Genomic DNA, 25,795 nt, shown 5'->3' with positions numbered 1-25,795 from the left:
TACATGACTCTTTTTGATTATGGTTTTCTCAGGGTATATGCCTAGTAGTAGGATTGCTGGGTCATATGGTAGTTCTATTTGTAGTTTTTTAAGGAACCTCCATACTGTTCTCCATAGTGACTGTACCAATTTACATTCCCACCAACAGTGCAAGAGGGTTCCCTTTTTTCCACACCCTCTCCAGCATTTACTGTTTGTAGATTTTTTGATGATGGCCATCCTGACCAGTGTGAGGTGATACCTCATTGTAATTTTCATTTGCATTTCTCTAATGATGTGTGATGTTGAGCATTCTTTCATGTGTTTGTTGGCAATCTGTATATCTTCTTTGGATAAATGTCTATTTAGGTCTTCTGCCCATACTTGGATTGGGTTGTTTTTTTGATATTGAGCTGCATGAGCTGCTTGTTAAATTTTGCAGATTAATCCTTTGTCAGTTGCTTCATTTGCAAATATTTTCTCCCATTCTGAGGGTTGTCTTTTCGTCTTGTTTATGGTTTCCTTTGCTGTGCAAAAGCTTTTAAGTTTCATTAGAGCCCATTTGTTCATTTTTGTTTTTATTTCCACTTCTCTAGGAGGTGGATCAAAAAAGATCTTGCTGTGATTTATGTCAGGAAGTGTTCTGCCTATGTTTTCCTCTAAGAGTTTTATAGTGTCTGGCCTTACATTTAAGTCTTTAATCCATTCTGAGTTTATTTTTGTGTATGGTGTTAGGGAGTGTTCTAATTTCATTCTTTTACATGTAGCTGTCCACTTTTCCCAGCACCATTTATTGAAGAGGCTGTCTTTTCTCCATTATATATTCTTGCCTCCTTTATCAAAAATAAGGTGACCATATGTGCATGGGTTTATCTCTGGGCTTTCTATCCTGTTCCGTTGATCTATATTTCTGTTTTTGTGCCAGTACCATACTGTCATGATTACTGTAGCTTTGTAGTATAGTCTGAAGTCAGGGAGCCTGATTCCTCCAGCTCCATTTTTTTCCCTCAAGACTGCTTTGCTATTCGGGGTCTTTTGTGTTTCCATACAAATTGTGAAATTTTTTGTTCTACTTCTGTGAATATTGCCATTGGTAGTTTGATACACATTGCACTGAATTTGTAGATTGCTTTGGGTAGTATAGTCTTTTTCACAATATTGATTCTTCCAATCCAAGAACATGGTATATCTCTCCATTTGTTTGTATCATCTTTAATTTCTTTCATCAGTGTCTTACAGTTCTCTGCTTACAGGTCTTTTGTCTCCTCAGGTAGGTTTATTCCTAGGTATTTTATTCTTTTTGTTGTAATGGTAAATGGGATTGTCTCCTTAATTTCTCTTTCATTTTTCATCATTAGTGTATAGGAATGCAAGAGATTTCTGTGCATTAATTTTGAATCCTGCTACATAACCAAATTCTTTGATTAGCTCTAGTAGTTTTCTGGTAGCTTCTTTAGGATTCTCTATATATAGTATCATTTCATCTGCAAACAGTGACAGCTTTACTTCATCTTTTCCGATTTAGATTCCTTTTATTTCTTTTTCTTCTCTGATCGTGTGGCTTAAAGCTCCAAAACTGTGTTGAATAATAGTGGTGAGAGTGGGCAACCTTGTCTTGTTCATGATCTTAGTGGACATGCTTTCAGTTTTTCACCATTGAGAACGATGCTGGCTGTGTGTTTGTCATATATGGCCTTTAGTATGTTGAGGTAAGTTCCCTCTATGCCTACTTTCTGCAGGGTTTTTATCATAAATGGGTGTTGAATTTTCTCAAAAGCTTTTTCTGCATCTCTTGAGATGATCATATAGTTTTTCTCCTTCAATTTGTTAATATGGTGTATCATATTGATTGATTTGCGTATATTGAAGAATCCTTGCATTCCTGGGATAAACCCCACTTGATCATGGTGTATGATCCTTTAAATGTGCTGTTGGATTCTGTTTGCTAGTATTTAGTTGAGGATTTTTGCATCTATGTTCATCAGTGATATTGGCATGTAGTTTTCTTTCTTTTGTGACATCTTTGGTTTTGCTATCAGGGTGATGGTGGCCTTGTTGAAGGAGTTTGGAAGTGTTCCTCCCTCTGCTATATTTTGGAAGAGTTTGAGAAGGATAGGTGTTAATGCTTCTCTAAATGTTTGATAGAATTTGACTGTGAAGCCATCTTGTCCTGGGTTTTTGTTTGTTGGAAGATTTTTAATCACAGTCTCAATTTCATTTCTTGTGGCTGGTCTATTTATATTTCTTCCTGGTTCAGTCTTGGAAGGTTGTGCTTTTGTAAGAATTTGTCCATTTCTTCCAGGTTGTCCATTTTTTTGGTTTATAGTTGCTTGTAGTAATCTCTCATGATCCTTTGTATTTCTGCAGTGTCAGTTGTGACTTCTCCTTTTTCATTTCTAATTCTATTGATTTGAGTCTTCTCCCTTTTTTTCTTGATGAGTCCAGCTAATGGTTTATCAATTTTGTTTATCTTCTCAAAGAAGCAGCTCTTAGTTTTATTGATCTTTGCTATCGTTTCATTCATTTCTTTTTCATTTATTGCTGATCTGATCTTTATGATTTCTTTCCTTCGCTAACTTTGGGGTTTTTTTGTTGTTCTTTCTCTAATGGCTTTATGTGTAAGGTTAGGTTTTTTATTTGAGATGTTTCTTATTTCTTGAGGTAGGATTGTATTACTATAAACTTCCCTCTTAGAACTGCTTTTGCTGCATCCAATAGGTTTGGGGTCATTGTGTTTTCATTGTCATTTGTTTCTAAGTATTTTTTGATATCCTCTTTGATTTCTTCAGTGATCTCTTTGTTATTAAGTAGTGTATTGTTTCATCTCCATGTGCTTGTACTTTTTACAGATTTTTTTCCTGTAATTGATATATCTAGCCTCGTAGCGTTGTGGTCAGGAAAGATACTTGATACGATTTCAACTTTCTTAAATTTACCGAGGCTTGATTTGTGACCCAAGATATGATCTATCCTGGTGAATGTTCCATGAGCACTTGAGAAGAAAGTGTATTCTGTTTATGGATGGAATGTCCTATAAATATAAATTAAGTGCATCTTGCTTAATGTGTCATTTAAATCTTGTATTTCCTTATTTATTTTCAGTTTGGATGATCTGTCCGTTGGTGAAAGTGGGGTGTTAAAAGTCCCCTACTATGATTGTGTTACTCTCAATTTCCCCTTTTATGGCTGTTAGCATTTGCCTTATGTATTGAGGTGCTGCTATGTTGGGTGCACAAATATTTACAATTTTTACATCTTCTTCTTGGATTGATCCCTTGATCCTTATGTAGTGTCCTTCTTTGTCTCTTGTAATACTATTTGTTTTAAAGTCTATTTTGTGTGATAGGAGAATTGCTACTTCAACTTTCTTTTATTTTTTTTTTGCGATACGCGGGCCTCCCACCGCTGCGTCCCCTCCCGCTGAGGAGCACAGGTTCTGGATGCGCAGGCTCAGCGGCCATGGCCCACAGGCCCAGCCGCTCCGTGGCATGTGGGATCCTCCCAACCAGGGCACGAACCCACATCCCTTGCATCGGCAGGCGGACCCCCAACCACTGCGCCACCAGGGAAGCCCCAGCTTTCTTTTGATTTCCATTTGCATGGAATGTCTTTTTCCATCCCCTCACTTTCAGTCTGTATGTGTCCCTAGGTCTGAAGTGGGTCTCTTGTAGGCAGCATATGTACGGGTCTCATTTTTGTATCCATTCAGCCAGTCTGTTTCTTTTGGTTGGAGCATTTAATCCATTTACATTTAAGGTAATTATCTATATGTATTTTCTTATTACCATATTCTTAATTGTTTTGGTTTGTTATTGTAGGTCTTTTCCTTCTCTTGTGTTTCCTGCCTAGAGTAGTTCCTTTAGCATTTGTTGTAAAGCTCGTTTGGTGGTGCTGAATTCTTTTAGCTTTCGCTTGTCTGTAAAGGTTTAATTTCTCCATCAAATCTGAATGAGATCCTTGCTGGGTAGAGTAATCTTGGTTGTAGGTTTTTGCCTTTTATCACTTTAAATATGTCCTGCCACTCTCTTCTGGCTTGCAGAGTTTCTTCTGAAAGATCAGGTTTTAACCTTATGGGGATTTCCTTGTATATTATTTGTTGTTTTTCACTTGCTGATTTTAATACTTTTTCTTTGTATTTAATTTTTGATAGTTTGATTAATATGTGTCTTGGCGTGTTTCTCCTTGGATTTATCCTGTGTGGGAGTCTCTGTGCTTCCTGGACTTGATTAACTATTTCCTTTCCCATATTAGGAAAGTTTTGAACTGTAATCTCTTCAAATATTTTCTCTGTCCCTTTCTTTTTCTCTTCTTCTTCTGGAACCCCTATAATTCGAATGTTGGTGCGTTTAATGTTGTCCCAGAGGTCTCTGAGACTGTCCTCAGTTCTTTTCATTCTTTTTTCTTTATTCTGCTCTGCAGTAGTTATTTCCACTATTTTATCTTCCAGGTCTCTTATCGGTTCTTCTGCCTCAGTTATTCTGCTATTGATTCTTTTTAGAGAATTTTAAATTTCATTTATTGTGTTGTTCATCATTGTTTGTTTGCTCTTCAGTTCTTCTAGGTCCTTGTTAAATGCTTCTTGTATTTTCTCCACTGTGTTTCCACGATTTTGGATCATCTTTACTATTAATATTCTGAATTCTTTTTCAGGTAGACTGCCTATTTCCTCTTCATTTGTTTGGCCTTATGGGTTTTTACCTTGCTCCTTCATCTGCTGTGTGTTTTTCTGTCTTCTCATTTTGCTTAACTTACTGTGTTTGGGGTCTCCTTTTCACAGCCTGCAGGTTCGTAGTTCCTGTTGTTTTGGGTTTGTGCCCCCAGTGGCTAAGGTTGATTCAGTGGGTTATGCAGGCTTCCTGGTGGAGGTGAGTAGTGCCTCTGTTCTGGTGGGTGAGTCTGGATCTTGTCTTTCTGATGGGCAGGACCACATCCGGTTGTGTGTTTTGGGGTGTCTGTGACCTTATTATGATTTTATGAAGCCTCTCTGCTAATGGGTGGGTTGTGTTCCAGTCTTGCTAGTTGTTTGGCATAGGGTGTCCAGCACTGGAGCTTGCTGGTCTTTGAGTGGAGCTGGGTCTTAGCACTGAGATGGAGATGTCTGGGAGAGCTCTTGCTGTTTGATATTATGTGGAGCTGGGAGGTCTCTGGTGGACCAATGTCCTGAACTTGGGTCTCCCACCTCAGAGGCACAGGCCTGACACCCGGTCAGAGCACAAAGACCCTGTCAGACATATGGCTCAGAAGAAAAGGGAGAGAAAAAGAAAGAAAGAAAGGAAGAAAGAAAGAAAGAAAAATAAAATAAAGTTATTAAAAAATAAAAAAATTTAAAATTAAAAAGTAATTATAAAATAAAGAAAAGAGCAACCAAACCAAAAAGCAAATCCATCTATGATAACAAACGCTAAAAACTATACTAAAAAAAGAAAGCGGACAGACAGAACCTTAGGGCAAATGGTAAAAGCAAAGCTATACAGACGAAATCACACACAGAAGCATACACATACTCACAAAAAGAGAAAAAGGAAAAAAAAATATCGTTGCTCCCTAAGTTCACTGCCTCAATTTTGGGATGATTCGTTGTCTATTCAGGTATTCCACAGATGCAGGTACATCAAGTTGACTGTGGAGTTTTAATCTGCTGCTCCTGAGGCTGCTGGAAGAGATTTACCTCTCTCTTCTTTGTTCGCACAGCTCCCAGGGCTCAGCTTTGGATTTGGACACGCTTCTGGGTGTAGGTCGCCTGAGGGTGTCTGTTCTTCGCTCAGACAGGACGAGGTTAAAGGAGCCGCTGATTCGGGGGCTCTGGCTCACTCAGGCCGTGCGTTTTCCTGGGGAAGTTGTCCCTGGATCCCGGGACCCTGGCAGTGGCAGGCTGCACAGGCTCCCCAGAAGGGGGGTGTGGATAGTGACCTGTGCTCGCACACAGGCTTCTTGGTGGCGGCAGCAGCAGCCTTAGTGTCTCATGCCTGTCTCTGGGGTCCGCGCTGATAGCCGCGGCTCACACCCGTCTCTGGAGCTCCTTTAAGCAGCGCTCTAAAAGTCTCTTGCCTCTTCAGCAGGTCCAGACTTTTCCCCGGACTCCCTCCCTCCTAGCCGTGGCGCACTAACCTCCTGCAGGCTGTGTTCACGCCGCCAACCCCTGTCCTCTCCCTGCGCTCAGACCGAAGCCTGAACCTCAGCTCCCAGCCCCCGCCCGCCCCAGAGGGTGAGCAGACAAACCTCTGGGGCTGGTGAGTGCAGGTCGGCACCGATCCTCTGTGCGGGAATCTCTCCGTTTTGCCCTCCGCAGCCCTGCTGCTGTGCTCTCCTCCGCGGCTCCGAAGCTTCCCCGTCCCGCCACCGGCAGTCTCCGCCAGCGAAGGGGCTCCTAGTGTGTGGAAACCTTTCCTCCTTCACAGCTCCCTCCCACTGGTGCAGGTGCCATCCCTATCCTTTTGTCTCTGTTTTTTCTTTGTTTCTTTTGCACTACCCAGGTATGTGGGGGGTTTCTTGCCTTTTGGGAGGTCTGAGGTCCTCTGCCAGCGTTCAGTAGGTGTTCTGTAGGAGTTGTTCCACGTGTAGATGTATTTCTGATGTATCTGTGGGGAGGAAGGTGATCTTCACGTCTTAATCTTCTGCCATCTTGAAGGTCTCTGACTGTTTTTAGGTATTTTTATTTTATCCTGTCCCAGCCCTGCTGTCTCTAAAGTTCATAAGAAAAGTACCCATTAAAGTATGATTCTAGCACAAGGTTTTTTCCTGGAGAGGAATTTACTCTACATCCCTTAACTTATTTTATTCAAATTTTACTTTTATTTTCTTCCAGTTCCACTTAAATCTGTATCTTAGTGGTACATTAACAGGGACAAAAGCCTTGTTGGATCTAGTAGAAGTATTAGTTGTAAAAACATGATTGGGTAACAGTGCCCCTGTAATTCTCTAAACCCAGTTCTTTAATCATGACCCTTTTGTGCAAATATTTCCATCCCTTCTCTATGGGAAAGGAGAAGAGAGATCGTGTTTCCTCTACAGTGAATGCAGCACCCACATTTTGATGGTAGAAATGTATCTTTTCTGTACTTTTGTCCCGTTTATTTAGAGGACTTTTGATCTTCAGAGCCTTGTGCCTCTAACCTGTGCCTTAATCCTTGACATGTATACTTTTCTTGGTCCTCATCCTGCTGTTCTTTTTATTTATAATATATTTTAAACATACAGATAATATAAAAAATAATGAGTCACTCATGTAATAATTTAAGAATGATATTAACAAGTTGCCTTATTTTTGTCTGGTCTTTTTTTTTAAAAAAAGAAATCCAGTGTTAAAGAACCCTTCTGTATTCTCCTCCCTGTTTTATCCTCCCTTTTCCACCCAGAAGTAACCAGTATCCTGGTTGGCATTTATATTTCCTGTATGTGATTTGACAGTTTACACACATATGTGTGCGTGTAGCCACTGCGGCACATGGAATTATGTTGTGGGTTCGGAGTTCTTCTCCGACTCTGCCCCCCTTGTGCTGTATCCATCTTTTCTTGCCAACATTGGCTCTCAGCCCTCCCGGCCTCCATGGAAAAGTAAGGCAGGGAAAGCTGAAGGCAACCTGGCCTTTTCTTCTTCCTCCCTTCTGCTTGGCCCTTTCCTTCAGTGACTCCGTACCTAGCCTCAAGGCTCTGCGCTGTCTGACTCTACTTCCCGTCTCTTTTTCTTCTTTTACTCTTGCTGCCTGAGTGTTAAATCACTTTAATTTCTCTTTTTGGTCTTGAAGATTAATACAAGTTCCATTTTTCTCTGCCCTTATTTGAGGACGGGTAAGATGATGTGACTGAAGACCTGGGAGAGAAATACAGTATAATTACTTTCAAGTAGAGAAACCCTCCCGAGGGAAGAAGGGACAGAACTGTGTATCTTGGAGGATCTGATACTTTGTAATGTCAGATGGGAATTACTTATAGTTAGTATGTTCTTTAAATATAGTGCTAAAGGCATGTGCCATCGCATGTGACTATTTGTAATAGTCACCTGTTACAAAATTAATTTGCTTAACAAAATTCAGTTTATCTTCCTGTATACCTGTAATGTCTCCTTTTATGGTCTACAGAGATTTTTACATATCTCTTTAAATCACCCACAGTGAAGTTTACTATAAAAAGGCCTTTTCCTTCTTTCATTTAAAGTATATTCTTTATCTGCCATGTGCAAGGCACACTGTGAGTGGAGATGAAGGGGGCTGTGCTCTTTAGGGACATAACAAATGATTATGACAGTTATTCAGAGCTCAGAGGAGTTTACTGTCTTAGGGTGGAAGATGGATATTTATTGAGATACTACAAGGGAGAATATTTATTCAGATTCTTCTGGGGGAAGATATTTACTCAGATACTCCCAGGGGAGATGTTTATTCAGATACTAGTGGGGAAACCCCTAGGATGGGGAGAGGAAGGTTGAAGAGGTACAGCAGTGCAGTGCCAAGCACACATGGCCTGTGTAAGGGACTGGTTTTGGGGCCTTTGATGGGCAAGCCACATCTTTGACTATATGTTTTTTCAGCGTTTGAGGGCATGAGAGTTTAGAGAACTATGTATAGTCTGCCCATCACAAATCTTAATTCCGTTATCATCGAATACCAATTACCTTAGTTTTCCAATAGATGTCTCCATGTCACGAATTCCATCAGCCCTTCCTGGCCTCCCGAATCCAAATAAAACATTAAGGACCTAAGTGTAAGAACGGAAAGGAATTGCCTAAAATCTTTATCACCTGTGGTCAGAGTATGTCTTTGGCTTAAATGCGCTCCTGTAGGGCCCATGCTAGGACTGTTTTTGGTTTCTCTTCCCAGGACATGTTCTGGAATGTAATTTAGGCCCCTTACCATCTTCTTTCCATCTGCAAACCCCCATGTTCGTTTCTCTGCATAGAACCCAGAATCCTCTATCCAATCCCAGCACTGTCTTTCTCTAATGATTCAAAATTATAAATTATAACACACACATATAGCACATTAATGAAATATCCACTGTGTGTTCACGTAAGAGGTGTCAGTGGTAGAAGAGGGGAGAAATCGCATTATAGTTGAAGATGGAGCCTTTGTGGCATCTTTTAAATCTAATGGTTATCATTAAGCCTCTGCTCAACGTGCCTTCCTTACTATGTACTATTTAGGTACACAGGTGACATTTTTCTATTGTATCCTGCTGGTAAATACTATGATTCACGTTTTAAACTCTTTCTAGTCTTAGAAAAGAGCCCAGAGCACTAAGACCTACGTTTACAGATGGTAAGGAGTACCAGCTCGTTAGTTTTTTTTTTTCATTTCAAAAAATTTCCACTTTAACTTTTATTTTAGGAAAAGAGGCTCCTTCAGAGTTGTTGCTTTTAGAAGATCCCAAGGGGCCTAATGAGTATCCTAGTGACACGTCTGATGAAATAGCTTTAGCTTAAAGTTTTTAGCTGGAAGTGAATTTTAAACGGTCGGTCGTAAGAATGAAGCTCTATAAGTGTTAGTAAATGTAAACAGTGTTGAGATATCAGAGTTTTAGAAGACAGAGATTGAGGCGGTAAGATCAGGCCCAGAGGTTTTTTCCCCAAAAGCCACTAGTGTTTTGCTAAGTTTGCAGTTGTCTGTGACACAGCATGATAAATGCGATATTTGACTTACGCAACTGTTTTCCACGTTGAGGAAAAAGAACATGTAAAATGCTTGAGAGTCAGTGGAGTGTGATGAAAAGAAAAAGAAAAACTCTTTCTTGGGAATCAGGAGAGAGGAAGGTTTATCCGAGATTTTCCACAAACTTCAGTTTAATTGTGAGATTTTGTACAAGACCTTTTCTGTCTCATAGCTTCGTCGTCCGTCTAATGGGGGCTCCTCACCCCTCAGTCCCAGTAGTTTCTGTTGAGCTGTGGGACTTGTTAGAGTTGCGATGTGTGCTCGGTGCTACACTGGCAGCGATGTCACACGCATCCTCTCATTTAATGGTCAGCCTCTCGAGTCATCATAGTTCAGCAGCTTTGCAACATGGGTTCGTAGCTCCGGCTCCAGCTCGCGGCACCGAGGCCGTGGTTCCCGTGTGCCAGCCTCTAGATCGATGTCCTTCCATCAGGAATTTCTTCCCCATCTGTGGGGAATAATAATGAATGGATCATGTTGTGAAATTTTCTTAAAGCTAAAGATATTATATTCAGTTACTTCCTTTTGTTATTAAAAATACATGTTATTCGGTTTATGAAATAATAGTGGTAGTAGAAAGCTCTTTTATAGGTCTCTGCTTATCAAAATAAAACATTTGCAAATCTCTGTTGGTCCTCTCCTCCCATCCCTTTTTACTTGTTTGTAGCTATAAAAGCCTCCCAACACTTGGCTTAAGAAATACTGTCTCAAACCAAATTGGCATGTGCACCTGCCAGTTTTAAGAGCAAAGCTACTAAAATATGAAGGGAAGGATGGTATTTTTTAGATATTTAGCAATAATTGAGAGCTTACATTTGATCTAGTGGCAATGCTGTCCTATATGTGGCAGCTTCATTCTGATTGAACATCACCTACATTGGGTTTTTACCTGTGAATATTTAACTTCTGGCAGGAAATATTTTTTAAGGAACCCTGGAAGGATATCCTTTCCCACCTTTCATTAAAGCCCTGGGTCAGGAATCACCTTGACTGTCATTTGTTGGTCCTCTTCAGTGCTTATAGTGCTTTGCTTTACTTTTTCCTTAGTGATACGAATGAAGTTGACATACCACCCAACACTCGAGTTGGCACCAAACGCTATATGCCTCCGGAAGTGTTGGATGAGAGCTTGAATAGAAATCACTTTCAGTCTTACATCATGGCGGACATGTACAGTTTTGGACTCATCCTGTGGGAGGTTGCTAGAAGATGTGTATCAGGAGGTAAGTGACAGTGATACTGTTGGAGCTACTACAAATCCTTTCTTTCTGATCAGAAGTCAGAGTCGTCTTGTTTACAGAATCAGGTTTGATTTGATTCTCCCCTTTATTTCTGTTCACGCAGTCTCAGTCCTCCCAGGAAACGATGTTTAACCTCTTAGAATTATCTTTGACTGCCTCCTTCCCTTCGCCAGCTACTGATGCGTCTCTTCCAGAGCTTCCTCTTGCCTTTTCAGAGATCACCCCCTTCCACCATATGTGTTTTCTCCTTTCTCTCTTGAGCTCTTCCTCCAGCAGTTGCTCCATCAAGTCAGACCCCCCTCTCCTGCCCCTTCCAGCTTCTTCCCACCAACCTCCTGGCTCCACCCTCAACATCGGTGACGCTTTCCCTGTGGCTTCCTGTGCACAGATGAAGGGAGACACAGAAATGTAGGGCGGGGCACCCGTCGTGGAGCCCCTCTACTTCTTGACTTTCTGTAATACTTCCTCATGAAGCAGTTCGAAAACATCAGTTTGTATCCAAAGGAAGTTCAAGCATAAGAATATCATTATTGTTCATGATAACTTTTCTACAAACGTAAGGATTCCCTAGTAAGACTAAGAAGACATTCTTAAATATTCAGAGGTAACATTGTTGCTTGTAGTATTTTGCTTACTGCCGCATGATCTGTTTTTGAGTAGGGGAGGGGCTGAGTTGCAGGCTCTTCAGTATCAAGCGCCCTGTTTATGCCTCTGCTCATGGTTGTGCTCGTTCAGAAACCTTGACACTGCTGCCTTTCCTCGTGACGGCTAGTTCCTCACGTTCTCAAAAAGTTGAGCTTGTCCAAGAGTGTGAAAGTGCAACGTGCACTTAACTAGTAGGGGAATTCTTTTCTTGGACCTGCCATTTATTATCTGTGAACCTTTGACAGGTTACTAAATTTTTCTGTTTCAGTTTTTTTATTGTCAGAAAGAGGTGAATTATTGGATCTACCTCAGATGGTTGTGAGGTTTCAATGATTGTAGAAAGAATGAAAACTGCCTGGCGTATAACTAGCACTCAATACATGTTAGCTATTGTTTTGAATTTTCATTTTGGTTGGTAGAGACTTAACGCATATTTAGATTAATATTTAAATAGGAAGGAGAAACAGTAAATCAACAGGCATTCACACTTTTGTAGAAAGATCATCTTCAATGATGTCGTGCCTTCTAATCACTCTGGGAATTCTGTGCCTCTTAAAATAGAACACATTCCCTCTAAAGTAAGAGAAGTCTTTAGTCCAAAAGGGAAGTTAATGTATGTAGGAAAATTTTCCTAACCAGATATTCTATAAATCTCCCATCATAATTATGATCTCATGCTTTATTAAGAATAAATGAGCCTATTTTTGAATAATATGCCTACACTTATTTTATTGACAGGTTTATAGAAGTTAAAGGAGTAGTAAAGTACAAGATTACTTTTCTAATTATGTTTTCCTAAACATCTAAAGCAAATAGGGCTACAGGAGGCCTATATTTGAAAACCTGAGGAGGACCGGAATAAAGGAGAAATGATTCTCTGCTTAAAAAAAAAGCCAGCCTTATGTAAACAGCAGGATATTAATTGCCTTGCTAGGGCTGTCTTTGCCTGTGGAGGTTCAAGAGGTACTAAAATGTTACCTTTGGTACTAAAATGTATGAGATTGATGTCAGAGATTCCCAGCTCTATCTCATACCAACTGTATGGCCTTGGGCAAGCTACTTAATCCTTCGAAGCCAACTTGCCTCATCTGTAAAGTGTGTATAATAATGCTATCTCATAAATGTGTTTGTGAGAATTTAATAAGATAAATTATATAACATACCTACCTCCATGCCTGGTAGATAGTAGACTCGCAATAAATGAGTTTCTTTTCTCTTCCAGGCAGGCAAAGCACACACATTCTATTCTCTAACACTTTCCTTTATGAAGATACTGCAAGTCTGGGGGCTCATCTTTCTAGTCCAGGTACTTTTGGGTGAAGTAGACACACCCAGCTGTAGGCCTTTCAAACTTTGGAAGCAAAAGAAAGTTTTGAAGTTTCACACACAAAGGCAGCAGACATGGGAAATTTTGATAACTTAATTGCATGGTAAGGAGAAAGGAGTAAGGCCTAGAGTTCAAAGACGGACTTAGATCAGTTGATAATTTTATGTGGTTGGCTCTATATCTGTTTTCATATATGCACCTACCCCACCATCTATGCATTAGTCCATCCAGATAATGGCACCAACATTAGGCACTGAGGGAAATTTGAGATAAATTAGATTGACATCATCCTTTCTCTCAAGATGTTTCCTGAGCCATTGTCTTGAGAATTAGAAAAGGAGGAAGAACGGGAATGAAGTGAGCATCTCCTATCCATTAGACCTTGTGCTTTCATGATCTTCTGTAGAGATGACACACAGTGGAAGGAAATAGTAACATAGATAATACATATAATTATGCTCTGTGATCTCAGCAGGGGACAGAATAAATGGTGAGTTGGAATGGTCTGAAAAAACTGTCGAACCTTCTAGTCCTTTATGATTATAAATGGGTTTGAGTTTACAAGAAAGGACATAATACAGGCTCCAGATTTTTTTTAGAGTAAACCCTCAGTGAATTTTATGATGTAGTGTATTATCTTCCAACCTGGTGGTAGCTGTCATGGTCCAAATGCAGGTTGCAAAAGAATTTCCAGACACAAGGCAGAATGTAAAGAAGATAGAATTTCTTAGAGGGAAGGGTCGCCGCCAGAACAGCGGGCAGACTTCCTAGTAGTCTGGGAGAGTCAAGCCAAACATGTGCTATTGATCAGTTTTTATAGCCAGAAAACAAAGGAATGGTCCGAGGTGAAAATTTCATTTACTGACTGGTAGAGACACATGTACCTTCCTTCCATAGGGTGGGAGTGGAACAGGGCATATGCCTTTCCTTATTTGGGACAGGTCCTGTTGCCCAGGTGGGCGTCGCCTAGGTGGGCTCAGGAATTTCGTAACCATGGCAACATAGTGGGGAGGGCGATTAAGAGTCTGGTAGGGGGTGTAACGCTGAAACTTTTTCAGGCAGGGTTGTCCTTTGTCCTTGAAGCACATTGTCTTTGGAGCACCACAGTATCATCCTGTTTAGATAAAAAGCAATGAAATTTCTATAAAAGATAGTTTAGGATAGGGAGAAATGGTTCTCTGGAAAGACTGTTCAGAGCAGCATCCTCTGAGGACAGAGGCTGCTTATAATTACCGTGAGGAGTTACTCAAATAATGTCAGAAAGAAGACACAGGCAGCCTGCTATTTTAAAGGACAAGAGGGAAAAAGGTAGGAATTAGATACTAGGGAAATGAAATGGGATAGAATTTAGCATGCTAAGTACCTTTCCTTACAGATGACATTCTTTTGTATTTCTTAACCGTTCTTTCAACACTACATATTTTTTTTTCTAATAGTGATATATTTCTTGTAGACAGTTCAGATAGATGCAGGAAATTGAAAGAAGAAAAATCAGACAGTCATTGCACCTAAAAAATCATGGTTAATATTTTTAGGTGTGTATAGTTTTCTAAATTGTAAATGTGCAAAAATGCATTCTTATGATTAAGCAGAAAAAATGTAAATCTGACATTTCGTTCAAGTAGGATACACTGCCAGATTTATTATGAGGTTCATAAACGCATGCTGCAGTAGTAGAAATAGTTACATATTGTGCAGTATGCATTTGGGGTGTGTCTGGCAAATTCGCAACGAGATTTAATATAGATTTTAAAACGTTGGCGCACAGTACAAGAGCCTTTATAAAATCAGAAGTAAACTTGAGATGCTTGTTTACTTAGCTTTTGGAAGTTAGAAAAAAGGCTTGAAGGCATATAATATGTTTCATTATGCTTTTTCTTTTCATTTTAAAAAATTAGATCGTATCGTTTGGGCACATTGTTTTCAAGGTTGGTGCTGGTTTTGCTTTTGTTTTTGCTGTTTTTCAACCTGAACTTGTCTTTGGTACCGATAGAACTTTCCTTAGAGAATAGTTTATTTGTTAGACTTTTATTTCCTCTTCACAGAAAATAATAACGTTAATGAAACCATATTTTCAGGTATAGTGGAAGAATATCAGCTTCCCTATCATGATCTAGTGCCCAGCGATCCCTCTTATGAGGACATGAGAGAGATCGTGTGTATCAAGAAGCTGCGTCCCTCCTTCCCCAACCGGTGGAGCAGTGATGAGGTGAGGCTGTAGGTCACCATGTGATTGTGACCAGTGTCAAAACAGACTTTTCTCCTTTTGCCAAAATTCCAAATATTTATCACAGGAATTCTTTTTCTTTGCTGTGATGGTAAGGGTGCCTCATGGCAGTAATTTATATGGAGCTAAGCGCAGTATGTTAAATTGTCTGTTCCTTTCTCCTCTTTGACTTTGCCACTTCCAAAATACATTGAATGGGTCAGCATTTAGCCTGCATAATCGATAACATTATTTCATTTGTTGGTGATGTCCTGACACTTGCATAAAGGCCGTTAAATATAACTGCACATGTGTTTGTAAAGCATCATGAATTTTCTCCATGACAAACTCACGTACAGCATTCTCCCGTTTTGATGAGAGAAAAGTAAGGCATCTGAAGAATTCGGTTTTCTATACACAGAAGTGGTACAAGTTGACCTAGTTGAGATGCCCGACGGTGCTGTGGATCTTCGTCAATAAGGATGACGCAATGCTGTGGGAAAAATCCACATTTGGCCTGGCTCTGAGCCCGTCCTGGTGAAACCTAACCAGATCTAACAAGGAGCTGCCCAGAGGAAGGAGTGAGCCGGCCAGCCTTGCCTTTCCTGCCCCACCTGCCCTCTGAGCCTCTAAACCTGTCCAGGAACATTCAGAGAGGAGTTTGAAGCATCCCTGAAAAAAATGTACCAAAGTCAGTGCAGATAAGTGGACAGAACACTGTTTATAAATGAGTTCTTCACTGTTAAATGCATTTCAAAATAATCTTTGGTTCATTGGTTTTGTGGCCAGTTACTGAAATGCTAAATAATACATATGTTTTCCAGTGAGCTGTGCAGAAAGCTTTATGAAAGGCTGGAATTTATATTATTTTGAAGGTGGTTATGGGCATTGGTATTACTCAGAATCCCTTCACTGAGGGTTTCTAATGAAGTGAAATTGTGCTTTTCAACAGGAAGGCCAATAATTGATGTACCACAGGAGAACACAGGAGAAAGTTGTAGTGAGGCTGTGCACAGGTCACTAATCTTGTCAAATGGTACCGTGTGATGCTGTTACTAGAGCAGACAGCTGTGATTTAGGAATAACCATGTTTGTTTGAATAGTATGGAATTAGATAAAAGATTTGAGCTCACCGGGTGTTAGAAACAATCTGGGAGTGTGCAGTGGAACACAGACTCCCTGGGTATTTGTGTGTGTTTAATCTGACTTCAGAGGCGCTCCTGTACAATCAGCAAAACCACCTGCTTGCTCCTATCACAAGGAAGCATGAAAATCTGTTTGCATCATTTAAGCTTTGCATGATGAGAGAAGAATTTTTATGGAATTTTATGCCTCCGTGGTTTTAAGAGTATCTTTAAAAACATATATTCAAACTTCAGAAACCCAAAACTGAAAGCCAATACCAAGTGCCAACCTTACAGATAATACACTTCTCTAACTCCAGTTTTCCTTTTCCTTCCCGCAGTGTCTAAGGCAGATGGGGAAACTCATGACAGAATGCTGGGCTCACAATCCTGCTTCAAGACTGACAGCACTGCGGGTTAAGAAAACACTTGCCAAAATGTCAGAGTCCCAGGACATTAAACTCTGAATTGAGGGCAAAAATAAGCATCTCTGGAGAAAGCCAGTAGATACTCTTCTGTTTGTGGGCAGAGCAGATGTTCCAGAAGCACCCACAGTACAAGCCGTGAGCATCGTCCTGCTTTCCAGTAAGGTTAGCCTCACCTCTCAGGGAGCAGCTTGGACAAAGAGAAGTTCCCAGGAACACGGATTCATCGTGTCTGTTTGTAGGAGGGAGAAACTGTTTGGGTAACTTGTTCAAGATATGACGCATGTTGCTTTCTAAGAAAGCCCTGTATTTTGGGATTGCCTTTTTTTTTTTTTTTTTTTTTCAAAAGATGCTTTAATTTTGCCAAAATAAAACAAATAATGTAGATGTTTTAAGGTTTATACTAATAGTTTAAATAATAACAGCAAAATTCTTCCCAGAAACTCTCCTGGAAGGTAAATTAAAATACATGTTTCCATTGGTAAAATTCTGTTGCACTCTGCCAACCAGCAGTCGGTGAAGTTGGAGAACAGAATGGAACTCACCTTCAGAGCCCCTGCGCCCTGCGCCTCTTCAGACCACTCGGGCCAGGCCTGCACCGGGGCGGCCGCAGCAATGTGAATGCACCCGGGTACAAGCGTCACCTGTCTGGGACCACGTTTGGGGATTCCTACAGGTGACCTTTTGCAGCTTTATAGGATATGGAACAAATGAAGGTTTTATGTGACTCTGTTAGAAGTAAATGTTGACACTATTCCTCAGAACCGCTTTGTGTTTCGGATTCTGGTATGCTTTTTCTTTCACGGTAAAGTCCCTTCCTTTTCATTAAACACAAACAAAGCTTTTTTTTTATGGGCAGAGAATTGACCCATACATGCTTTTGATCTCTCAAATGAAGGGATCAATATTAAGTATAAAATTGCCATCAGTTGTGTTGAAGACAAGGCGCTTTAAAATAGAGATATTTTGCTCTTGTGCTGTGAGAAGATAGTGTCAGAAAGGTAGGGGATGAGGGTACAGGTGCACATGGCTTGTTTCTTCTGTACATGGAAGAGCCATTCACAGAAGCACAAGGGGAAATGTATGCAATGTACAACTTATTATGTACAGACAAATATGGTTTCTTTTTGTTATTATCTGCCTTTTATGTGTCTGAGTTAAGGGAAGGAGAGGAAACATATGTTAGGTTAATTTAACTAATTTTAATTTTTAAATAGATAAATATAACCTCCAAATGGGACAGCAGAGGAATGCTAGTGGAGGCCACAGAATGTTACGGCTGCTGTGATTTATTATTCTAGAATAGATACGGATCGAATATGTATATCTTAATATCTTATGTGATAGCTTCACATCTTAGGAATGCTGACTCAGTTTATTTTATTCTCATAACGTTCAATTCACTTTTTAATTTATTATCTTTTCTTCTCTGTGGCACTTGTGCAAAACATCTTTTCACCTATTCACTCACGTGGGGTTTTAACTTTTGAGCAACGTGAGTCAGATCATTGGCAGGGCCAGTATTCCTTAGCAACAGGAACCTAAGAAAGGCTAAAATTGTACACATCCCTCTCGACTTTATTCATTTACTTCCTGACTGTGGTTTTCTTTTGCTTCTTAGAAATTCTGTAGTGTTTAGTAAAGAACTGGAAAGTACCCACTTGCCCAGCCCTTTAAAAAGAAAAAAGATGTTCCTTCCAGAATACTCCAGGGGGCAGTGTTTTATAACACATTTTCATTTCACCACTTGGTGGCGGAAGGATGGAGGGTTTTGGAAATGTGACAGCTGCATTAAAAATGAGAAAACATTTTCCTCACTTCTGAAGTGGGCTTGCACTGGTGAGTTGTTCCTCCAGAAAAGCATCCTAGAGCAGAGACCAGCTGTGAGCTGTGCTTACGGTTTGGGAGAAGCATGAGGAGAAACAGTTTCTGTATTCAGCACTCACTCCCCAGTGCTTCATAACCACATCTCCTTTGTAACAAAGAAAGAATATTTCCTTAATCCTTGAATACGAAAAAGGTTTCTGCATTTTTCAAAGATTAAAAACAGTTGGTTCCAAACATAATCAGAATGCTGCTTTTATTGATATTAAGATAACCTCAATAGCAGTGTAAAGGTTCCTTTCTCTTGCGTCAAATCGTATTCTTTTTGATAGCTTAGAAGGAGTATGTAGCTAGAGCTAAGCGTGATAGTCATCTGAGCCTGGGAGAGAAACCTCAGTGCCTCTAATCAGATTGTCTACGAAACAAATAAGTAAACATTTATGTCCGTTCAGTGGGGACATGTTCGTGTTTCTTGATTTTCCCTAAATTTAAGTGATGCTGGGCTTATCTCTTAGGTAAAAATGTAAGTTTAGGTAAGTTCTTATACATGGATAACTTCAAATCAGAATACATTGTGGAGAGGTGATGATTTCAAAGTAAACTAGATTTCTAGGGAGGTGTTGGTTCCTGTGAAGAATGGGAAGAGACTAAAATAGTATCCAAATTTCTTCTCTATTATGTGTTTGGTTGCTTTGGAAGAATGACTAGCTTACTTTCTAATCCCCAACCTGATTTACTCACTATGAACATTTAAAAATTATTCCAGAGATACTTAAAAAGACCCATTTAGTTACTATAGTCTTTCAATGAAACAAGAATTTACTTATGAATAGAGTTTTCCTTGTATCTTACCAAAATCCACCTTGCTTAGGGAATATTAAATTGTTCTTAAAGAGACTACCTACTCACTTCCAAATAACTCATTTTGATTTTTAAATTTCTGGTAGCTCAGAAGTGAATTTAATTTTTCGTTTTGTCTTTCAACAGAAGAGTGGGAACCTGGAAATAATGTAGTTGATGCTTACTTTTAGGACTCTTTCAAAGCCTAAAATTTTCTTCTAATCTTTTCCCTGCAAAGGAATCCTAAAATACTACTTGTTGGCTAATATAAGTTTTGTATGCTAAGATGTTTGGCTTTATAGTTTATGTATGTCTGTATATATTATATAAATATATATGTATATATAAATATTATGTTCAGTTTGGAGTCTGACACAACTCCATTATGTGGATTAGAGCGTAAAATATTATAGAGGATAAAGTACTAAATGAAACGTAATATTTATTTATAAAAGGTGTAGACTGTTACATCACAGGCGGCAGTGCTATGAACATTGTGTGTGAGGAGCCCGGCCTTTGACCCCCTGGAAAGCACAGCTCAGGAGTCACTAGCGACCATTCTTTTTATCCTCAAAACAAAGCTTCTCAGAAAACACGCTAAGATTTTATTTACAGGGAATTCTCTGACACATTTCAATTGCTGTGTAGTCAGGTAGAGCAAGTCCTGAGTCATGACCGACTTTTACGTTTCTGCAGTCATGCCTGTTCATTAGAACTTAGTGTTTTACGTTGTTGGTCTGTTCTGGTTCTTCTTTGTAGGTGAAAGGCACTGAAAGAAGTACAGTTTTTTAAAACTTGAATAATTCTGTAGTTATATCTCCTTAGAAAACTTAGCCACATAGCCGTGGAAATGAAAGAAGGCGTCAAGTGACCCAGTTTAGCAGTTATCATTCCTTTTGTAAAACAAACCAGAAAAACAATGCCATATTTTTTGGAGAAAAGTTAGAATATATACAGGATTTTGTTGTCTGTCTGTTTCAAAAGAAGACTCATTTGTGTTCTTTTGGGGAACCAGTGCCTTATTGAATTTGTATATACTGTAATTATTCAGGACTAGGGAACAAACAATTGTATTGTATTTGTTACAAATTGTATATGGCTTTGTTTTAACATTCCCCCGGAATAAAATGGTTTCATTCTCCCCTTGGAAAGAACACGTCTGTTATCTTATAGTTGTGCGTTTTTTCCTCTTTAAAAATTTCACATTGTAGCAGGCGGGAAAGGCAGCCATGGAGAGCGTTGCAGGTAAGTGTGTATATCTGGTGGCAGGAGAGCAAGACGAACGGTCTGATGTCTCCTGTTTTCTCTGTAATTAGGCGGCACGGTCGTCTGTTGAGAGTGGGAGGAAAGGTAGAAAAGCTGGTGACAAGGTCTAAAATTGCATCGTAGGATATCACAGCCGGATGGCTACAGGCAACGCCGAGGGCCCTGTTAAGATGGATGATGCTAACTGTGGCTTAGTGGCCAAGGTGTGGCCCCTGGACCACCGTACAGCCCGCACGGGAACCCGGGCTCCCTCATTCTCTCCACTCTGTGACGGTAGGCATGTTGTGCCCTCTCGAAGACTCAGTTTCTTCCCCTTGAAGGTGGGAATAATATTAATCTCTACTTCATGGAGTGGTTCTGAAGATGAAATGAAATAATCCATGCACCAAGCATGAGGTAAGCATTCAACTAATGCTCAATTACTATTAGCTATTATTACAAATTCCTTGTGCTACTCTTCTCTGTAATTTTATGATTTTGTTTTTCTATCAGCAGCCCAATGTAGGCATGGAGACTGCGGCTACTGGATTCATTTAGGGTTACCTGGCATATGCATCAATGAGTCATGGAAAATCAGAATTATCATCATCAAGGTGATGGCTGATGTGGTCCAGAGGAAGGAGGGGGATTAAAGAAGAGGCGGCTGATAGGCCCAAAGAAACAAGGTCAGAGGACAGGGAACCATGCTGGGGTCGAGATGGTGCGATAGCGGTCACTGAGAAAGGGTCTGTGTTCAGAATCAAGATTTCAAAGAGGGAGTAGCAAGATCAAGGACAGGCTGAAGGTGTGAACCATGCTGGGGTCGAGATGGTGCGATAGCGGTCACTGAGAAAGGGTCTGTGTTCAGAATCAAGATTTCAAAGAGGGAGTAGCAAGATCAAGGACAGGCTGAAGGTGTGATCACAGGGGTGGGCAGATTTATTAGTGGATAAGATTATTGGTGATGAAAGAGGAACCCAAAAGCCAGGCCACTGGATCTGTCTCTGGGGACTTTGAAGCCTCCCAGGATGGTGGCAGTCTAATGACATGAAGATTGTGAGGCAGGGTTCTCCGGGCTGCAGGGGAATGAGGGGCAGTCAGTGAGGGGCAGAGAGTGGAGACAGAGGCTGGTGGGGCCTGATGGCCTGACGTACAAAGGAGTGGGGTTCCGTGCAGGGGCAGCAGCCTGGAAGGAGCACAGCCGTAGGAGAAAGACTCCATCCTTCTTCCCAGCTGTGAGGTACGTGGGGTGCGGAACAACTCAGTTGTTGCTGTTGTTTCTGAGTCAGTGGCCCCTGGAGAAGAGAAAACCCTCTGCAGAGGGAGAGGGAACTTGCTAGGTTGTTTGTCCATGGACTGGGAATCCTGGTGGGCAGAGAACAAAGTTTGGTGTTGAGGGCATCCACTGGAGACGATTAGGAGAGAGGAAATCCAGAGTTGTTTGGGCGCAGAGACTACAGGCGGGCTTGCATCTCAGTTACCAGGGACTCTGAAGTTTTTGTGTGATTGGCTGTGTTTAGCCAGCTGCATTTACGCCAAGAGAATTCATCCCAGCATTGGGATTCAGATCGATTTAACTCCCATCTCATGGTTTTCACCATCTCAGTTCTGTGGAAGAACATAGTCTGAGCCCCAATCTTCTCCCGAGTAAATTGGGACAAAATTCCCACCTCCCAGAGCTCTTAGGAGGAGCAAGCGAGGTGAACGTGTGAAGAATGTGATGGCCCCGCACCAGCTCCACAGCAGGTGCTCATAAATGCTGCTTTCCCTCGCTGACGTTAGTTTTACAGGATGTAAAGATGGCAACGTTTAAAACAAGCCAGAGTTTGCAGTGGTGGGAGTGGGGTGACACCTCTCCTGCCCTCTCTGCACCCCACTTCTCTATGCTGTGGGCTTTCCCGGGACTCAAAGGCAGAGAGATAGTAAATCCCAGCTGAGGCGAACAGCATCTTCTCCTGCTCTGCTCACTTTTAAGTTGCAAGCTTGGTTGTTCCTTCTTGTCACAGCAGCAAAGTACAGGTGACCCTGCTCTCAGAAGGACTTCTCTTCCTGCAGAGTAATTCCCCCCGCCGGTGGTGGTTGTAACCGGCTACAGGGAGCTCTGGGGCTGATGGGGGTTCTTTGCCCCGGCCACCCTCCTGAACCCTCCAGTGACTCTACCCCCGAGAGGAGCCCGGGCAGCCTCCCACCCGCGACGTGACTCGGAAAATGTGCGCGTGCTTTCTTGAGTGCGGTCTTCCCGACGGGAATGCCGGCCACCAGAGCTCCAAAGCAAGGTTCGAGGGATGGTGGTGGCTGAGTCTCTGCTGCCATGTGCTTTCTGTGCGCGGTACCATTTTGTTCTCTACCGAGTTTCCATTCTTTTAATGGAGTTAAATTCTCAGCCATAGGACCCACTTCTCCCTTCTGTTTTAAACTGGTTCCAGTGTACACATCGCCACCTCTTGCTCAGCCCTGACCCACAGCTGGTTTTGCGACCCCAGTCTTGGATCAGTCTTAAGTCAGGGGGGCTGTGCCTCAGGGCTGCTCCCAAGCTCTTTGGCTCAAGCCTGAGGGATGGGATGGGACGGGAGCCTCCCATCAAAGGCGCTTCTCGGCTCAGCTCCTTCATTAGGAGAGGGCTGCCTCAGAGCTCTCCTCGCACAGCCGAGTTGCTCCCGTGTTCATCACCCTGAGGCAGTGGCTGGCTGTGCTCCGGCAGGTTGAGCAGCTCTGCCGGGCATTCGCTGTAGCTCTGGGCATCCTCCCCTTTCATTTCCTACCTACTAGTGCAGCTGTTGGCAGACTTGATTTACTTATCTTTTTAAATTTTGTTGAAGTACAGTTGATTTACAATGGTGTGTTAATTTCTGCTGTACAGCAAAGTGACTCAGTTATACATATATTTTTTCATATTCTTTTCCATTATGGTTTATCACAGGGTATACATTTTTTAACATCTTTATTGGAATATAATTGCTTTACATTGCTCTGTTAGTTCCTGCTTTATAACACAGTGAATCAGCTATATGTACACATATATCCCCATATCCCCTCCGTCTTGCGTCTGCCCCCCCACCCTCCCTATCCCACCCCTCCAGGCGGTCACAAAGCACTGAGCTGATCTCCCTGCGCTATACGGCTGCTTTCCACTAGCTATCTATTTCACGTTTGGTAATGTATATATGTCCATGCCACTCTTACTTCGTCCCAGCTTACCCTTCCCCCTCCCTGTGTCCTCAAGTTCATTCTCTACGTCTGCATATTTATTCCTGTCCTGCCCCTAGGTTCATCAGAACCTTTTTTTTTTTTTGATTCCATATATATGTGTTAGCATGCGGTATTTGTTTTTCTCTTTCTGATTTACGTCACTCTGTATGACAGACTCTAGGTCCATCCACCCCACTACAAATAACTCAGTTTCGTTTCTTTTTATGGCTGAGTAATATTCCATTGTATATATGTGCCACATCTTCTTTATCCATTCATCTGTCGATGGACACTTAGGTTGCTTCCATGTCCTGGCTATTGTAAATAGAGCTGCAATGAACACTGTGGTACATGACTCTTTTTGAATTATGGTTTTCTCAGGGTATATGCCCAGTAGTGGGATTTCTGGGTCATATGGTAGTTCTATTTTTAGTTTTTTAAGGAACCTCCATACTGTTCTCCATAGTGGCTATATCAATTTACATTCCCACCAACAGTGCAAGAGGGTTCCCTTTTCTCCACACCCTCTCCAGGATTTATGGTTTGTAGACTTTTTGCTGATGGCCATTCTGACTGGTGTGAGGTGATACCTCATTGTAGTTTTCATTTGCATTTCTCTAATGATTACTGATTTGAGCATCCTTTCCTGTGTTTGTTGGCAATCTGTATATCTGCTTTGGAGAAATGTCTATTTTGGTCTTCTGCCCGTACTTGGATTGGGTTGTTTGTTTTTTTGATATTGAGCTGCATGAGCTGCTTGTAAATTTTGGAGATTATTACTTTACTAAATTCATTGATTAGCTCTAGTAGCTTTCTGGTAGCATCTTTAGGATTCTCTATGTATAGTATCATGTCACCTGTAAACAGTGACAGTTTTACTTCTTCTTTTCCAATTTGGATTCCTTTTATTTGTTTGCCTTCTCTGATTGCTGTGGCTAAAACTTCCAAAACTATGTTGAATAATAGTGGTGAGAGTGGGCAACCTTGTCTTTTTCCTGATCTTAGTGGAAATGGTTTCAGTTTTTTACCATTGAGAATGATGTTGGCTGTTTGTCATATATGGCCTTCATGAGGTTGAGGTAAGTTCCCTCTATGCCTACTTTCTGGAGGGTTTTTATTATAAATGGGTGTTGAATTTTGTCGATAGCTTTCTCTGCATCATGGGTGGGGTTGTGTGCCTGTCTTGCTAGTTGTTTGGCATGGGGTGTCTAGCACTGTAGTGTGCTGGTTGTTGAGTGGAGCTGGTTCTTAGTGTTGAGAAGGAGATCTCTTGTCCATTGATATTATGAGGGTTCGGGAGGTCTCCAGTGGACCAACATCCTGAACTCAGCTCTCCCACCTCAGAGGCTCATGCCTGACACCTGGCCAGTACACCAAGACCCTGTCAGCCACATGGCTCAGAAGAAAAGGGAGAAAGAAATAAAATAAAATAAAGTTGTTCAAATAAAACATAAATTATTAAAAAAATAAAAAAGTAATTAAAAAAAAAGACAGCAACCAAACCAATAAACAAATCCACCAATGATAACAAGCACTAAAAACTATGCTAATAAAAAACAGATAGAAGCCTAGGACAAATAGTAAAAGCAACCCTATAGAGACAAAATCACTCAAAGAAGCATACAGATACATGCTCACAAAAAGAGAAAAAGGAAAAAAATATATATATTTTAAAAGAGCAACCAAATCAATAAACAAATCTACCAATGATGATAAACTCTAAATACTAAACGAAGATAAACACAAAGCCAGAGACAAATTAGGTGCAGACAGCAAACCCCAAGTCTACAGGTGCTCCCACAGTCTGCCACCTCAATTTGGGATGATTCGTTGTCTATTCATGTATTCCACAGATGCAGGCTACATCAAGTTGATTGTGGAGATTTAATCCGCTGCTTCTGAGGCTGCTGGGAGAGATTTCCCTTTCTCTTCTTTGTTCGCACAGTTCCTGGGGTTCAGCTTTGGATTTGGCCCCGCCTCTGCATGTGTCTGTTCTTTGCTCAGACAGGACGGGGTTAAAGTAACAGCTGATTCGGGGGCTCTGGCTCACTCAGGCGTGGGGGGGGGGGCACGGAATGCGGGGGGAGCCTGCGGCAGCAGAGGCCA

The 25,795-nt window shown here is 41.1% G+C and overlaps 1 protein-coding gene across 6 annotated transcripts in view; it reads left to right on the top strand.

The window, feature by feature from the left end:
- The window catches only part of BMPR1B (bone morphogenetic protein receptor type 1B), a 221,796-nt gene extending 201,400 nt beyond the window's left edge, over positions 1-20,396 (top strand). For 5 of the 6 annotated variants that reach the window (XM_024736109.1, XM_024736110.1, XM_024736111.1 and 2 more), the window contains 3 exons: positions 10,671-10,846; positions 14,915-15,045; positions 16,508-20,396. In XM_024736109.1, the coding sequence (XP_024591877.1) occupies positions 10,671-10,846; positions 14,915-15,045; positions 16,508-16,633 (433 nt within the window). In that variant the 3' untranslated portion in view covers positions 16,634-20,396. The remainder of the gene's footprint in view (positions 1-10,670; positions 10,847-14,914; positions 15,046-16,507) is intronic. The other variant, XM_024736113.1, reaches the window with a different exon arrangement.
- Positions 20,397-25,795: the final 5,399 nt, after the last annotated feature.

The sequence above is a fragment of the Neophocaena asiaeorientalis genome, unplaced genomic scaffold (assembly GCF_003031525.2).
Source record: "Neophocaena asiaeorientalis asiaeorientalis breed wild unplaced genomic scaffold, Neophocaena_asiaeorientalis_V1.1 scaffold7, whole genome shotgun sequence".
NCBI lineage: Eukaryota > Metazoa > Chordata > Mammalia > Artiodactyla > Phocoenidae > Neophocaena > Neophocaena asiaeorientalis.
Note: the sequence above shows the minus strand (reverse complement) of the source record. Positions and strands in the feature narration are given on the sequence as shown.